The sequence below is a fragment of the Manduca sexta genome, chromosome 8, assembly GCF_014839805.1.
Source record: "Manduca sexta isolate Smith_Timp_Sample1 chromosome 8, JHU_Msex_v1.0, whole genome shotgun sequence".
NCBI classification, from domain to species: Eukaryota; Metazoa; Arthropoda; class Insecta; order Lepidoptera; family Sphingidae; genus Manduca; species Manduca sexta.
The window spans coordinates 9,406,028-9,422,786 of NC_051122.1; the positions used below are offsets into that span (position 1 = coordinate 9,406,028).

At 36.3% G+C, this 16,759-nt stretch overlaps 2 protein-coding genes across 2 annotated transcripts; both read left to right on the forward strand.

Annotated features, from left to right (window-relative positions):
• Positions 1-3,600: 3,600 nt before the first annotated feature.
• On the forward strand, positions 3,601-6,174 carry LOC115445368 (cytochrome P450 6B4). The gene is made up of 2 exons (XM_030171605.2): positions 3,601-4,948; positions 5,890-6,174. Exons 1-2 carry the CDS (start codon positions 3,607-3,609, stop codon positions 6,057-6,059), a joined length of 1,512 nt encoding a protein of 503 aa, XP_030027465.1. The 5' UTR covers positions 3,601-3,606; the 3' UTR covers positions 6,060-6,174.
• Positions 6,175-7,995: 1,821 nt separating this feature from the next.
• Positions 7,996-14,740, forward strand: LOC115445384 (cytochrome P450 6B5). Its single transcript, XM_030171625.2, has 2 exons — positions 7,996-9,360; positions 13,682-14,740. Exons 1-2 carry the CDS (start codon positions 8,013-8,015, stop codon positions 13,849-13,851), a joined length of 1,518 nt encoding a protein of 505 aa, XP_030027485.1. The 5' UTR covers positions 7,996-8,012; the 3' UTR covers positions 13,852-14,740.
• The last annotated feature ends 2,019 nt before the right edge of the window (positions 14,741-16,759 follow it).

The window sequence follows — 16,759 nt, forward strand, 5'->3', positions numbered from 1 at the left end:
TAAAATTTTCTAGAATTAGAACAAAATTAATATCAAAATGTACACAATAGTGTGTTGGACCTTGGTTCATTGTTTAGGCTCATTGTGTTCACACTTAGATACACAATTAACCTCTTTTTAAAAAGCTTTAGTCTTGCAATAACTATAAATTTGATTTTGTGTTAGTATGTAACTTGTTAGTATTTTAGGTCAGGGGCCCTATTAAGTCTATGGGGGCATAACCGTGTTTTTGCAATTGCGGGCGTTCTTACCGAAGGACAACTTTGATAGACTTATAGGTAAATAGGGGACTTCTTGATTCTCTTACCTATACGTCTATTAAAGCTGTCCATCAAATAGAAGCCCGTAATTACAAAAAGACAGAATCGCCTCTATAAGCAGAACAGGGCCCCCTGACCGCTCATATAAATTAATGTTATGTTTGAAATATTAGAAAACGGCAGCGATAAAGCATTGATATTTTAAAGGCTCATTGTTGGACAGATTACGCAGCTTATTTGTACCCTATATCTGTTTGATTACAATAATAATAATATCAGCTCTGTATTATATACTGTCCCACTGCGGGTGCGGGCCTCCTCTACTACTGAGAGGGATTAGGCGTTAGTCCACCACGCTAGCCCAGTGCGGATTGGTAGATTTCACATACCCTCGGAATTCTTATAGCGAACTTCTCAGGTATGCAGGTTTCTTCACGATGTTTTCCTTCACCGTTAAAGCAAGCGATAATTCGAAATACACATATAATTTTAGAAAAGTCAGAGGTGTGCGCCTTTGTGTTTCGAACCTGCGGTCATTTGTCTCGACATGCCGTAGGCTATCGCCGCTTTTTGACTACAAAGGAACGCAATTTATACAAGTTATTGATTATAATCATTCCATTTCACCGTAATTCTTATAAATATCTTAGATTAACGATTGCTGTAAAAATATAATGTTCAATGCATTACAAAAAACCTTGAAACACTGTTCGACGTCAGCGCCATCTAGTTTTTAAGTATATCCAGATTTCGCATGTTTTTGTCAAGTATAAATCTTTGCTGCAAATGATCAATTATGTTTTAGGCTTTGGCGGAAGTATGAACATGAATGTAAGGATATGAAAAGTAACAGATGAAGGATTTATATGTTCCTGTCAAGTGGTCTGTATTATATTGTTTATCTGTCTAGTGTTCAGATTATGAAAATCTCGCATAGTCTCCACGAGGTTAATTAATATAGCCAGGATGTTATTAATTTTTATAACTAATATACAGTCGAATCCGTTTATAATGACATCGAAAGGAATTGACAAACACCTCATAATAAGCGGACGTCATACAAAGCGTTTTGTGAAAAAAAAAACATTTTTATGTAAATAGTATGCATGTATTTAAGTACTTTAATAGAGAAACATAGTAACTTATAAAATAAAAATTGCACGTAATAAGTACATACCTATGTATGTATGTATGTACATAAAAGTAGTATTTTTTAATGTAAGTAATCTGTAATTTTTGTCTGCTTTTGTTTTTTATTTTATTGTAAAAACAGTCTCTAATACTATTGTGTATAGAAGACATCGCTATGGTCAAATTATCGTTTTCAATATTGCTATGAACAAGTCGGGATAATAATTCTGCAGCTTTTAATGCCTCTTCTGCGGTAGGTAATGGTTCTTCCTCGACTTCTTCTTCCCCATCACTGAGATTCAAAACAAAAACGAGCCACGTACCGAACGTCGTCGGGAATCAACGAACATTACCGAAGGCGTAAAGAATCATGTCGGTCATTATAACCGGACATAATTTATTAAAAAGGGGTCACAATAAGCGACATATCACTGTAAGGGAAGTCATTATATTCGACTTTTTTATAAAGAATCTTATATGAAAACCACACTTGGTAGTGTAATTACGTCATAATAAGAGGTTGGTCAATATAGGCAGAGTCAAAGAGAATACAAATACTACGTAAAAGACAGAGTCATAATAAACGGATTACACTGTAATAAACTTGTCATGTCAAAGGCTACATTTCAAGTGTATGTGAAATGGAGAACTCGACTCATAATAAGAAATTGGACAAGAACTCAGATAAAAGTTGGTAAGTAAACATACTATAAAGCCTATACATAAACCTAATTCTTGGTATCCAAATAAAATATATATATAGTTGTGTTACCGTAAAAGCTCGTATGTCGTAAATCCTAGGCAGTGACGGCCTTCGGGACGTTCCTAACTTACCTAACCACCTAGTTGGACCTGAGGACCATTTTTTTAGGTTGAGGATAGGATGGGATGGAATGGATGATGTTGAGGATCATTTGTAACACTGTTAATTTTATTGTCTAAAAAGGCATCTTACCTACGAAATTGTTGATATCGGTGAGAATTATTGTTTTTTTTTAACATTTCACTGACTATGGCTCAAATTAATCTTAGGTTTAAATAGTAAATCTTAAGATTTACCAACACGAGTACAGGTAGTCAACGGCAGTTATGCCATAGGAACTTCGAAAGGTAATATTGTTTTGATTACCTTTCCTCATTAGATAAATGTACTAATCTTGTTTTAGTCAACCTAGTTTTTGTACATGGTGAAGTTCATTTGCTTACAATAAGAAAAACTCAGAAAAATGGGCTGATTTTGTTTTTCCAATCCCCGTTTTTTTGACGTAGTGAAGTTCATTTCCCAATCACAGAAAAACTTTATATATGGCCTCAAAAGAGCGTTTGCATATTTATTTCCTTTGCTGTTTGAACTGCATTCCTTTTAATTAAATATCAGGTTTGTACGAATGTTATAAATATGTGATATCAGAAAGAACAAATATAAAGCACTTACTTTATCTTAAAATACAATCAATCTTAAATTGCTGGAAATATATTACACTTCGGAGTAAGGTACAAGATAAAATCGACTGCTATTGATCTAATCTTCAAGCTCTTAAGGGGAAATTAGTCATATTAGCAGTCATACACTGTATGTTTCACGAAAATCTTGATTTATTAAAAAAATATAGTATGCCATAGATAATTTTAAGTCGCATATTTATATTGAAAATTACTTATAAAAAAAATTATGACACGTGAAAGGTAAATTTTTTGAGTTTAGCTATTAGAGTTTGGTTCAAGTTAAGTTTTACCAATGACTTCTGATAAGTGCATGTTAATTAGAGGAATTTAATAACGCCTATACTTCTTATAAAATTAAAATTAATTCATTTTAATTTTAAGATTATTGTGACGAAACTTTTAAAATAACAACATACATAGTCAGTTTGTAGATGGCATTTACCAAGTATGAAGTAAAACCTAATATTATTTACTTAGACGGTGGTAAAAGTTTTAAATTAAAGAAACTCAGAAAATTCCTAACTTTCACCGATTAGGGTTGGTAAATTTTAGGTTTTGTCATAGCTTAGACTTTTACAGTAACATAGACACGTAAAACAGGACATACATAAAAAAAAACAGTTATAAACACTAATAATGTAAAAATATATTGTTATAAACTTCATAATAAAAAGTGGTGTGGCAAGGTTTCATGTATATAATATAAATGAACTCAAATATCACGTCGTCAAACATTATATGAAGTGAGTGCGGTGCTGAAAGACATAAGATGAAGGTCTTAGATGTGGTGTGTGGTCTGGTAGTGTTAGTCATCCTCTTATTCTTCTACTTCAAGCACGTTTACAGTTATTGGAAGCGAAGACGAGTTATCGGCCCCAAACCTGTACCATTTTTTGGAAACACCAAGGAAAGTGCCCTAAGACGCAAGCACGTTGCAGTTTTGTTCAAGCAAATCTACAATGAATTTCCTAACGAAAAGGTTGTTGGTTTCTATCGAATGACTTCACCGGCCCTGCTCATTCGCGATCTAGATATTATAAAACAAATATTAATTAAAGATTTCGAAACGTTTCCCGATCGTGGCGTCGAGTTTAGCAAAGAAGGTCTAGGTGATAGTCTCTTCCATTGCGACTCAATTACTTGGAAAGCTTTGAGAAGTCATTTGACTCCACTGTTTACATCTGAGAGATTGAAATATTCTGTGAATTTGATGACAAACGAATGTGATAAATTCATACAACACGTGGAAAATGTTTGTTTAAAGCACAAGGAACAGGAAATGGTGCAGCTAATTCAGAAATACACAATGGCTTCAATCTTCGCTAGCTTTTTTGGTATTAGTGCGAATACGATCGAGGATAGCACGGGAGTGTTTGATCAAATGGACGAATCAATATTTAAGATACAACGCGTCAGTGAAATAGAATTTTTACTTCCCGGCATACTGAAGAAGATGAACTTATCTATTTTTAATAAAACGACAGTCAGGTTTTGTTATAAAATCGTTGAAGCTGTCAAACTTCTTAAAGGTGATCCCACAGTCATTAATGATCTTATGGATATTTTATTAGCATTACAACGGAAAGGCGAAGTGCAGTCGCCAAAAAAGGCCGATAATGCAGAACAAGTGTTGCTGAAGATGACAGATCATGTGCTTGCTAGCCAAGTATTAATATTTTTTGCTGCAGGATATGCTAACAATACTTATATTCTGTCGTACGCGTTGTATCATTTGGCGAAAAATCCAGAGATTCAGAAGAAATTGATAGCTGAAATTGATGAAGTTTTGAAAAGATTCGAAGGGCAGGTCACGTATGAAAGCATCAAGGAAATGACTTATTTAGATCAAGTTTTTAGTGAAACATTGAGACTGCATTCCACTGCAAATTCTTTACAAAGATGTGCAGCACGAAATTATGTTATACCTGGCACAGATGTCGTAATACAGAAGGGTGTGACTGTTACAATATCAGCAATGGCAATACATCATGATCCAAATATTTATCCAGATCCAAATAAATTCGACCCGGAGAGATTTGCACCGGAATTGGTGAAAACCAGGCATTCTTGTGCTTATTTGCCATTTGGTATTGGGCCAAGATCTTGTATTGGTCAGTTAGTTTATTTATTTATCCAAATTATAGTTAATAATTCGTTTTAGGGTATTGCCTATAACGCAGACAATGTTTTTAATTTCACATATCTCAATTATTATCTTAAATAAAAATATTTAATATGTAGAGTACCTACAGCATACAATATAGTGTGTGTATGCAAACGTTTGTATGTTATGAAATTATCAATTTAATAATGATTAATCATGTATTTTCAAGAATCTCCTATGATATTATAATTATGATTTATATTAATTTCGTTCTATACTTCACGCACGGATAATGTTTTAAATGTTGTTTTTTTGTTTCTTATTATAAATATATGGGGATAAAAACAGAGAAGCGCCTAGCAAAAGTTGTTTTGTGTTTTGGTACCGTGGCCTTAAATTCTATGTAATTAAGGATTATATTTCGGGTTGTTTAACATTCATTTGTAAGTTGTAAGGGTTATAGTTAATATATAGAGCTCACACGCTTAATATTTGGTGTCTGTTACATCACTGTGACGTTGGAATACGAAATAGTGTTTTAAATCACCTTTAACAGTGACCGCTCTTTGAATTTTAACTAGGGTCGACCAAAGTACTTCTTTCAATAGGAGGTAAAAATTAAAATTTATATTCAAATAAAACTATTTTAAGATTTTAACGTAGTTTTTTATATGATAGTTTTTTCGCGACATTTCAAAGACTTTGCAATCTTCATGGTCACGGTGGACTGCCATTTTATTACCCATTTTTTTGGAAGCATAGATACAGTATCACTTTTGTATTGGGTCAGCTTATAGATTTATGTGATTTATTTACTCAGAAATTGTGTGACAGGTCCTTAATATTACAACTTATTTACATAGAATAGTTATCATTGTTATCGCAGTAAGTGTAATTTCTTGTTTATTTTGAAGACGGAAAATTTATTGAAAATATTTTTTATTTCAGCAATCCGATTCGCGAAGGTGCAGTTCAAAGTATGTGCAGTGAAACTTCTGTCAAAATTTTGGATGGAAACTTCTAGAAGGACAAAGGACGAATACCTTATCAACCCGGAGAGGACACTCTTGGGTCCGACAGGGGGAATTCATCTAAATATTATCCCGAGATTATCTTAACGCAGTGTAATTTACTTATTTTTATAATTATAAGTACCCTTTAATTAGATGCTTCGAATAATTATACCGGAGTAGTACTCCAACATAATATTTATTTTAAATTTTAAAAGGTTGGTTGTGACATACCTCATTAGAAATATGGATAAATAAATAAGCTTTTAACGTGTTTTGAATATTTACTACTTACTTAACTAAGGACCTTCCCAAAATAAATATCACTTTTAATATAAAAGTTAGTTGAATAAAATACTGAATTGATAATTTAATTAAGGCTAAAATTAGATAAGTTTGATATAAATTGATATCACACTATATATTAATAATAACTGCCTCGGTGGCGTAGTTGTATTGCATGTCCGGTACAATAGCGCTCTGAGGTCCTGGGTTCGAATCCCGGGACGGGCAAAGTGATATTTGGGTTTTTCTGCTCGGTATCAGCCCGGAGTCTGGAATTTGTGCCCGATATGGCGATAGGCTCGCCCCCTATCACATCGTGGGACGGAACATACTTGGCGAAAAGTGGGTGCCTTAGTTGCGCCTCTGCATACCCCTTCGGGGATAAATGCGTGATGTTATGTATGTATGTATGTAATAATAATAATAATAAGCCCGCAGGGGCGGCTTTGTGGCGAGCCGACGGTGAGTGGAATCATCGTGTTGGATCCATGTCCCCACGCAAGCCTTCCAAAAGGACCGGCCTTTATGCCGTGATTTCCCACAGGAAAGATACAACATAATAATAATATCAGCCCTGTATTATATACTGTCCCACTGTTGGGCACGGGCCTCCTCTACCGCTGAGAGGGATCAAGCCTTAGTCCACCACGCTGGCCTAGTGCGGATTGGTAGGCTTCACAAGCCCTCGAAAATTCCTATAGAGAATTTCTCAGGTATGCAGGTTTCCTCACGATGTTTTCCTTCACCGTTAAAGCAAGCGATAATTCACAAATAATACACACATAATTTTTTAGGAAAGTCAGAGGTGTGTGCCCTTGGTATTTGAACCTGCAGACATTAGTCTCGGCAGTCCGTTCCACAACCAACTAAGCTATCGCCGCCTTTTTATCAAACTATATAGTTAATAAAAAAAATAAAAAATCTAATTAAAAGTCCGCCAGCCCAATAAAAAAAGCAATGCTTTTATTCAAATAAATACTTACTGAGTGCACGGTTTGATTACTTTGATTTATTTTTATTTTGATGTAAGCACCGATAGCCTAGTTGGATGTGAAACAGACTGCCGAAACGAATGCCCGCTGGTTCAAAACCCAAGAGCATGGGTAACTTACTAAGTGTAAAACCCGCCAAAGCGACCCCGCAAGTGTGTCACGTTTCGGGATCAGCTTATGTATATACGGTTTTAAATAGACCGGCATAATTGTGTCAACTGGCGAGGGATAATCATCTCTCATCAGTCGACACTGTCTAGATTGTATTTACTATCAGGTGCCGTGGCGTCACTGTCCCATGCCCATAAAGGAAACTTTAGTAGTGAGCGGCAAAATATTAATCTTTCCTGATCAGGTCGGGTTAGCTACATTCATTTATTGTTATCAATGCCTCAAACACAGTGGCGGCTCTAAATGACTCGAAGATCCAGACGAAAATAAAAAAAGCTGCGAAGCCCCGGATAAAGAAAAAAAAGATCCTCGGCTTCAAAAGTTTCGTCAGTAAAATTGTAAATAAGGTCCTCTAATGCACCGCATAAAACGCCTGTAAGTGCGAGACCTTGGGCGGCTGTCCAGTTAGCCTCACCACACACGTCTAATGCAGTCTGTAATTTATCGTTTGAGAGCTCATTCATTACTATGTACTGTTATTATCTTTCTTTCCGACATTTATTTACATAATGCTATCAATATCTAATTATTTTATCAGCTTGAAAAACTTGGTTTACATTTAAAATAAAACATCATTACTTCAATTGTTACTGACTTTAGCGGTCGCATCGCGATGATATCCTCGGGCAGTTTTCTGATTTCCATTTTCACGGTATTAATTACCGCGGTTTACTACTACTTCAAGAATGTTAACAGTTATTGGAAGAAGAGTGGTGTGGTTGGTCCAGAACCGATATTATTTTTCGGGAATGCAAAGTTAAGTGCTCTTAGGCAAACGCATATCGCGATTTTATATAAACAAATGTATGAAGAATTCACGCACGAAAAAATGGTCGGGTTTTACAGACTGACTACGCCATCATTGTTGATTCGTGACCTAGATATTGCAAAGCATATACTCATAAAAGATTTTGAAGTGTTTCCTGATCGCGGTTTTGAATTCAGCAAGGAGGGATTGGGAGACAGCCTGTTTCATTGTGACTTCAACACGTGGAGAGCTCTCAAGGGTCACTTGACTCCGTTGTATACGACTGGCAGATTAAAGATTATTGTGAGTTTACTGAATGAACGAAGTGAAAAATTCATCGATTATGTAGAAAGTGTTTGCTTAAAAAATCCAGAACAAGAAGTGATGAGTCTATTTCTAAAATACACTACCGCGTCTATTATGGCAAGCGCTTTTGGTGTTAATGTGGACACTCATCAAGATAACTCGAATTTGTTTGAAAAAATTGATAATGCTATATTCACTCTAAATTACACAAATGAAATGGACCTGCTCTTTCCTGGTATATTGAAGAAGACAAATTTATCAATTTTTAATGAAATCGTTCAAAGATTCTGTTATGAAGTCGTCGAAACTGTTAAACTTCAAAAAAAGGATAGTTCGGCCGTAAACGATGCTATGGATATCTTATTAGCGTTGCAGCAACAAGGCGAAGCGAAATCTATGAGAAGGCAGGATAATGAAAAGGAAGCTTCGCTTAAACTAACAGATCATGTCTTAGCTGGGCAAGCTTTTGTATTCTTTGCTGCAGGATACGGCAACAATACAATTGTTTTGTCAAATGCCATGTACCATTTGGCGAAAGATTCAGAAATTCAAGATAAACTGATAACGGAAATTGATGAAGTTTTAGAAAAGCACCATGGCGATGTAACTTATGAAAGTATCAAAGAAATGGTTTATTTGGAACAAATATTTAACGAAACTCTTAGAATGCACCCAACAACGAATGCTATTCAAAGATCTGCGAAAAGAGATTATGTTGTGCCAGGAACGGATATAAAGATAGAGAAAGGAACACCTATTGTAATATCACCATTAGCTATACATCATGATGAGAAATTGTATCCAAACCCGGAAAAGTTTGTTCCAGAAAGGTTCATGGTGGAGGCTGTCAAAAGTAGGCATACTTGTGCTTATTTGCCTTTTGGTGCAGGACCCAGATCTTGTCTTGGTAAGTTAATCTTCTTGCCTGAATATCGTAAAATTTTTGCGACTTGCATTTTTCAGAAGCATTTCTGACTGTTTTCATAAGCTGCTTTATAATTAATCGACTTCTATATTATAGTGAAGTTGCATAGTGTAAGAAAATAGTTAATTCATAGAACCTGACATGTTAAGAACCGAGTTAAAAAAACATGTCTGAAGGACAAAAATAAAGTACAGTAATTTCACATAAAAAATAAGGTACATATATCATCTTATTCCATTTTTAACACCAGTTTAATATTTTTCTTTTCTTGTTTCTTCGATAGTCAGTTTTTACAAACATTTTATTACGTGCTTGTAAATTTATACATGTTAATAATTTACTTATGTATTGACTTATTTTGCGTGCGCGATACGACACCGGTTTGAGATTCCGGAATCGAATCCCGGGTGGGGCAGTGATATTGGGTTTTTCTGTTCATTATAGTGGATATGTTGTGTGTGCGTTAATAATACCATATTATCGATCATTGCTGACTGGATCCTATTAGCAGAAATCGGATTAAAATACGTCATTGATATGATAACGCACGTGAATAACTCCTAGAGATCAGCGCCCCTCCCCCTGCCCCATCTGCTTACGTCCATGTTCTACCGTGACATAGTATGACGTTCTCCTTGCATCGTTTTCTTCAAAGCTTAGGGTTGTCCATCTCCCATCAAGTTACGTAAAATCCAGAAGATAGGTACGTGGAACGTACGTGGCTTGCTGCAAACTGGGAAATTGAACATCCTCGAACGAGAATTAATCCGATGTGACCTGAATGTTTGCGGACTGGCCGATACCCACTGGAGAAAAAAACGGTCATTTTCTCACCGATACCCATGCCATTTACTTCTCTGGGAACGATAACAGTAGCCGAAATGGAGTAGCAATAGTAATACCAAAACATCTAAGAAACTGTGTATTGGGTTACGAGCCAATTAGTGACCGTGTAATCACTATGAAACTGAAAGCATCGCCTGTAAACTTGAATCTCATACAGGTTTATGCTCCTACGAGTTTGGCTCAACCGGAAGATATTAAAAACTTCTACTCGGAATTGGAAAATACCATCACAAAAATGCCCAATAGAGAGCTACTGCTAATCATGGGCGACTTCAACTCCAAAATTGGAGCAAACTCCCGACAGCTCAGCAACAGCGTAGGAAACTTTGGACTTGGGATACGCAACGAAAGTGGTGAACGCTTAATACAATTTGCTGACGAGAACAACCTAGTCATAACAAATAGTTTATTTCAACATCATCCACGAAGATTGTACACATGGACGTCGCCAGGGGGGTACCTATCGTAACCAAATTGACTATATCCTGGTTCGATCACGCTGGCGAACGTCTATCCTTAACGCTCATACGTTGCCTGGTGCAGACTGCGGATCGGACCACGAACTTCTGATAATCAGGCTAAGACTGAAATTAACAGCTGCAAGAATTATCTACAAAAAAGACAATGCGGAAGTTGGGGATATCGAAAGATTCACTACTGCTATAGATAAAAACTGGGCAGATTGGGGGAATGTAAACCAAAATGAAGCAACACCAGAAACACTGTGGAACCAGGCAAAACATCTTATCGAAAAAGCAATCGCAGACTCTAAGCTGCCAACTGAATCACATAAACGACAACACTGGATGTCAGATAGTACTCTTGCTTTAATTGAAGACCGACGGCAGAAAAAGGCGAAGGGAGTAGACATTAGAAAACTTAACAAGTTGTCTGCCCAAATTCAGACTAACTGCAGGCGAGATCGCAATTCATACCTTCGTAAAATATGTGAAGAGGTCGAAAAACATGCAGGAAAATACGAATCCAGAGATCTTTATCGTAAAATTCGTCTTATCACAAAAACTGTACCCGCTAAGACCTGGGCTATTAAGAATGAGAATGACGAATTGATGACAGAGTTGGATCAAATTTCGGAAACATGGAAGGGATACTGTCAGTCGCTGTTTCAGGATCCGCAATCAAGTTGTTTTCCAAAGACAGATCCGAGTAATGAAGATTTGGAGCCAGATATTCTTCTGTCTGAAGTAAGAGCCGCTATAAAGCATCTAAAAACAAGAAAAGCCACGGGCAGAGATAGAATCCCGATCGAAACTATAAAGGCTATGGGCAAACGTGGTGACCACGTATTTCATGCCATTTGCAATAAAGTTTGGAGCACAGGCATATGGCCCACAGAGTGGACGCACACGGTTTTTACTCCCCCTACATAAAAAAGGTTCCACGAAGATATGTAGCAACTACCGCCTCATTGCTCTAATATCACACGCTAGCAAAATTTTGTTACATATTCTGAATGAACGACTGAAAGCATATTTGTCCAAAGAAATTGCACCAGAACAAGCCGGATTTGTGAAGGGGAAGGGCACTCGAGAACAGATTCTTATTGTTCGCCAAATTATTGAGAAGGCTCGGGAATTCAACAAGCCAACATATATCTGCTTTGTGGATTTCTCAAAAGCATTTGATTCAGTGAAATGGCCGATTTTATGGAAAACACTACTGGACATGGGCACACCGAAACATCTCGTGCACCTTCTAAGGCGCCTGTACGAAGAAGGAACTGCATCAGTACGGACAGATAACATCTTATGCAAGAATTTTCATCCCAGTGCTGGTGTCCGTCAAGGGTGTATAATATCGCCGCTCTTATTCAACATATACACTGAAATTATAATGCGTATTGTCCTGGAGAATTGGACAGATGGGGTTACAGTTGGCGGCTACAAAGTCGCGAATTTGCGCTACGCAGACGATACCACGCTTTTTGCGACAAGTGCGCACCATATGGAAGAGCTGCTTTCTAAAATGGAGCAAGTGAGCCTTGAGTTCGGATTACGCATAAACCGCAGCAAGACCAAAATAATGATCATAAACCGAAAAACTAATAATTCGCCAGAAGTTACTGAGATTGCGAACTGCAAAGTAGAACAATCGTACATATATCTTGGCGCTTTGATCACAAACAATGGTGGATGCGTGGACGAAATTAAAAGGCGTATGGGAATTACTCGGACCGCAATGGACAAAATGAAGAGAATATGGCGAAACAGAAACATCACCAAAGCCACAAAGATCAGGCTCGTACGAACTCTAATTTTACCCATATTCCTTTACGCTGCAGAAACGTGGACTCTGAGAGAGACTGAAAAGAAGAAGATAGATGCTTTAGAAATGTGGTGCTGGAGAAGAATGCTTGGGGTGTCGTGGACTGAATTTCGAACAAATACCTCGATACTTCAAGAACTCGGCATCAAGCAGCGTCTATCCGCCTTAGTACAGTCTCGCGTACTCGCTTTCTTCGGACACATTTCTAGGAGAGGTGACCAGTCTGTGGAACGTGTTGTCGTCCAGGGCAAGGTTGAAGGCACTCGACCGCGAGGAAGGACTCCTATGCGCTGGACCGATCAAGTTAAATCTGCCGTGGACCGTCCCGTACATGAATGCACCAGAATTTCCTCTAACAGAGAGATATGGCGTAAGATCATGAGGCGTATTGCATCTGCTCCAGAAAACTCTACATGACGACCACGACCACTCTGTCAAGAGTGTTACGACTAAGAAGAAGAAGAAGTAGGGTTGTCATTCACATAACATTGATAACCTTTTTTTTGATTAAGTTGCGTCATTTGTTCCTATCTTTAGCAACGTCATGCGCAACATGAAGTTTGGAGCTAAGCGTAGAACGGATTTAGTCTGACCATCTGATGGGATTACGAGCTCTCGTACGTTTGCCCTCGACTTTGCCAGTATCAGTGTTAGTCATCTTGTGTGAGGTTTTGTTCGTCTTTTCTGGCTATATGGCCGAGAAACTCTAGTACTCGGCGCGAGCAAATACTGGAAAACTGTATGACGTGAGATAGTTTAAATCTTTAATTTCGTTATAATTTGTTCACTGAACTCTGCGGGAGCAACAGTCGTGTGCAATAAATGGTTCCAATCTCAATCTTCAATCCAATTCCGGCAATGGACTAAAAATTACATTTTTTTTCTGGGCTCGGCAAAGTAGCTTCCTTGAACTTGATGTTAGGGAAGTGAAGCCCAAAGAAATTGCCGACCGGCATAAGATATAACCATCACCAGTCGATCGGCACAGTCATGCCGGCCAGCATAATGAAATATTTAAAATCGATTCAGTAGTTCGGTTTTTAAAGCAAAATAACTGATATATGTGTTTTCAAAGAAAACGAAATTGCGAATTTGTTTTCTCGTAATTTTTCAGTGGTGATTTTATTTCATGAGTTAATTCAGTTTGTTAACAAGACTGTTTTATTTTCAGGAATGCGATTCGCCAAACTTCAGTTCAAGGCGTGTGTGGTAAAGCTGTTGTCAAAATTCCGCGTGGAACCGTCTAGAAGGACCAAAGACGAATACTTCATCAACCCACGACGGTCTCTGCTGTGTCCTGAAGGGGGAATTTACTTAAATTTCGTCCCTAGGACAATATAATATATATTTTGTTAAATATATGTAATATATATGTTTATAAATTGTCAGTCTTCTAATTAAATTAATTGTCATATAGATATTTGTATCTATACATTTTGTGAACTTATGCAAATACTTTTAATAAATATGTTCTTAGATAATAATCAGTATAACAATTAAAGACAATAATAAGTGTTACAATCTAAAAAATGTGTTTATGTTTAAGGCTTAAAATATACTAGTCATTAAGATATTTAGCAGAGAATTTTGATTTAAAACATATTCTTTATATGGAAAATTAGACTTATTATTACTTTTTTGTTAATGTATAAAGAGCAAAAAATTATAAAATCAAGAACATTTTTGGCCCTAATTTTGACTAATATTGTTTGTCGATTAACAAAATTCAACTAGTTTAACTGCGGTTGTGTAATCTGTACTGTTATAGAAAGCTGAAGTTTGTTTTTTTAACGCGCTTATCTCAGCAACTAATGAACCGATTTTTCTTTTCACTATTTGGAGCATTACACAACACAACATTACTCCTGGGTTCTATAGCTTCTTTTTTCCCCGGAAAAACTTTAATACGCGGGCCGCAGGCAATATCTGCTAAAGTGATTTTTTAACCTACACATTATATGAACGTGGTTACATATGCTTTAATTTGTTACCTTTTTATCTGTAAGACATTATATTATGTATTTTTTTTGTGGGACCACTGCGAGACCTTATTCTATTAAACATAATACCATTCATACAAATTGGCTTGCAAATTTTAGAGTAATAGATGTAAATACAATAATAAAATACCATTAATATCAACATATCTAATGTTCTTTTTGTCACTTGTTTTAAAATTGGGTATATGATTATGTTTGCTTTTGTGTGTTTTGTTGGCCAGCAGCCTTAGGGACAAACAAAAGCTGCAGATTTACGGAGCACAAGGGAGTGCACTTATTACGAAAAACAATTATTAGCTACTACTAAATGGTAACGGGCACGATCGGTGCAGCGCCACCGCATACTTACATAGTTATACTTGTGTGACACGGAACATCGCACGGCGCGGTACAATAAATACACCAATATCTAGGCACACACTTGCAACTTCGTATACACATTTTTAATATGTACCAGCAAAAAAAAGTACAAAAAAGCAATCCTTCTGTGAAAACAGCATTAAAATTCGATAGGAAATTCGAATTTCAAATATTGCTACGTGCAGGAGTGGATATGCAGTTGGGATATCGTTCCATCTCTTTCTTTCGCACGCATCGTAATGCCTGCTGACGTCACATGCAAGTATGTAGTCTCTTTTCTGTTTTTTGACAGCCACCCCTGCTACCAAATTTCAATGGCTTATAACTTGTGGATTTTCCATCAGATTTCAATGATTTTTTCTGTTTTAAAATTTATACATAGTACATATTTTATAACATTTATAAAAAATAGGTCAAAAGCCCGGTTGCCAACCGTACTATAAAATATAGTATTGTACTATATTTTGGGGCTGCGTATTATACACTATTGAAGAAATATCTAGTACGCAAAAATACTATATTTTCTACAGCTAAAGCTAATAAATGAAATATTCTTGATTATAAATATATGAATGAGTATTTACATTCATTTTTGTTGATGGTATTGCGTGTAACCGAATGCATCATTCTTAATATTTTTATAGAAATAAATCAATAACAAGATATCTTACTCTATTTTTTTGCTTTTCCTTAAAATACTAAAATATTTTGAAGTGTGCTATATTTTTTATAGTTTATTTTGAAAAATACTATACTTCATTAAAGAAGTTGGCAACCCCAGTTCAGCCTATTCTCATTGGGGACACATTGTTACCGTCATTCGTTATCACTAATTAATAAGTTTAAAAAGGAATTATAATCATTATCTCTATATTAAATGTAGTATCGTATATATAATCTGTATTGATTGGCAATATTATTAATTTGGCTTCATTGATAGTGTTGAGCGAATGCAATGGGGAAATCTCGTGTTCGGTCCCCGGGTCGGATAAAGTGACCTTTGGGTTTTTCAGTATCAGTCCGGAGTCTAGAATCAAGGTCCCACTATATGTTTTCCCGGGATAAAAATAGTATATATCATTCCCAGGATGTCAAACTACTTTCATACCTAATAACATTGAAAGCCTTTCGGTAGTTTTTGAGTTTATCGCATTCTGACGATAAACTCAAAAACTAAAGACTGTCTAAAGACTGACAGACTTTAACGGTGAAGGAAAACATCGTGAAGAAACCTGCATGCCTTAGGATTTCTCTATAGGAATTTGGAGGGTGTGTGAAGTCTACCAATCCGCACTAGCTTAGCGGGGTGGACTAAGGCCTAATCCCTCTCAGTAGTAGAGGAGGCCCGTGCTCTGCAGTGGGACAGTGTATAATACAAGGCTGATATTATTATTATTATAGACGACAGACGCGGCCGAGAGACTATTTACTTAATATTCTCTGCACTCAGTGCTTTGGAGTTCGAAATTTGAAGCGTGTCATGACCGTTGGGTAATGGTGTACATTAAGTAATGTCGGACATTGCTTTATTCGTCATTTATATTTTTAAAAATGTCAAACCAAGGAGACAATGCGAAGATAAAGCTAAAAATATCGCTGCTTTGGGTTGTTTCAATGACTTTAGTAGTAACATAATTCTGTACTAAAATATGCAGGTTACAGTTTATGGTTTGTTAATAGCTATATACATAACATACTAGGAATAAATATATCATTTTCTCATAGTTAATTCTGTACGTGTAACGCCTTACAATAGAGTCGTAAATAAAACTTTTTAACAATTAGTTATACCGCCTTGAAAAATCACTGACACCAAAACCAAATTTAACATTACCTATATACTAGTTACCAATCTTGAAGTATTTTTTTTGTCTTTTAAAAATACTGTC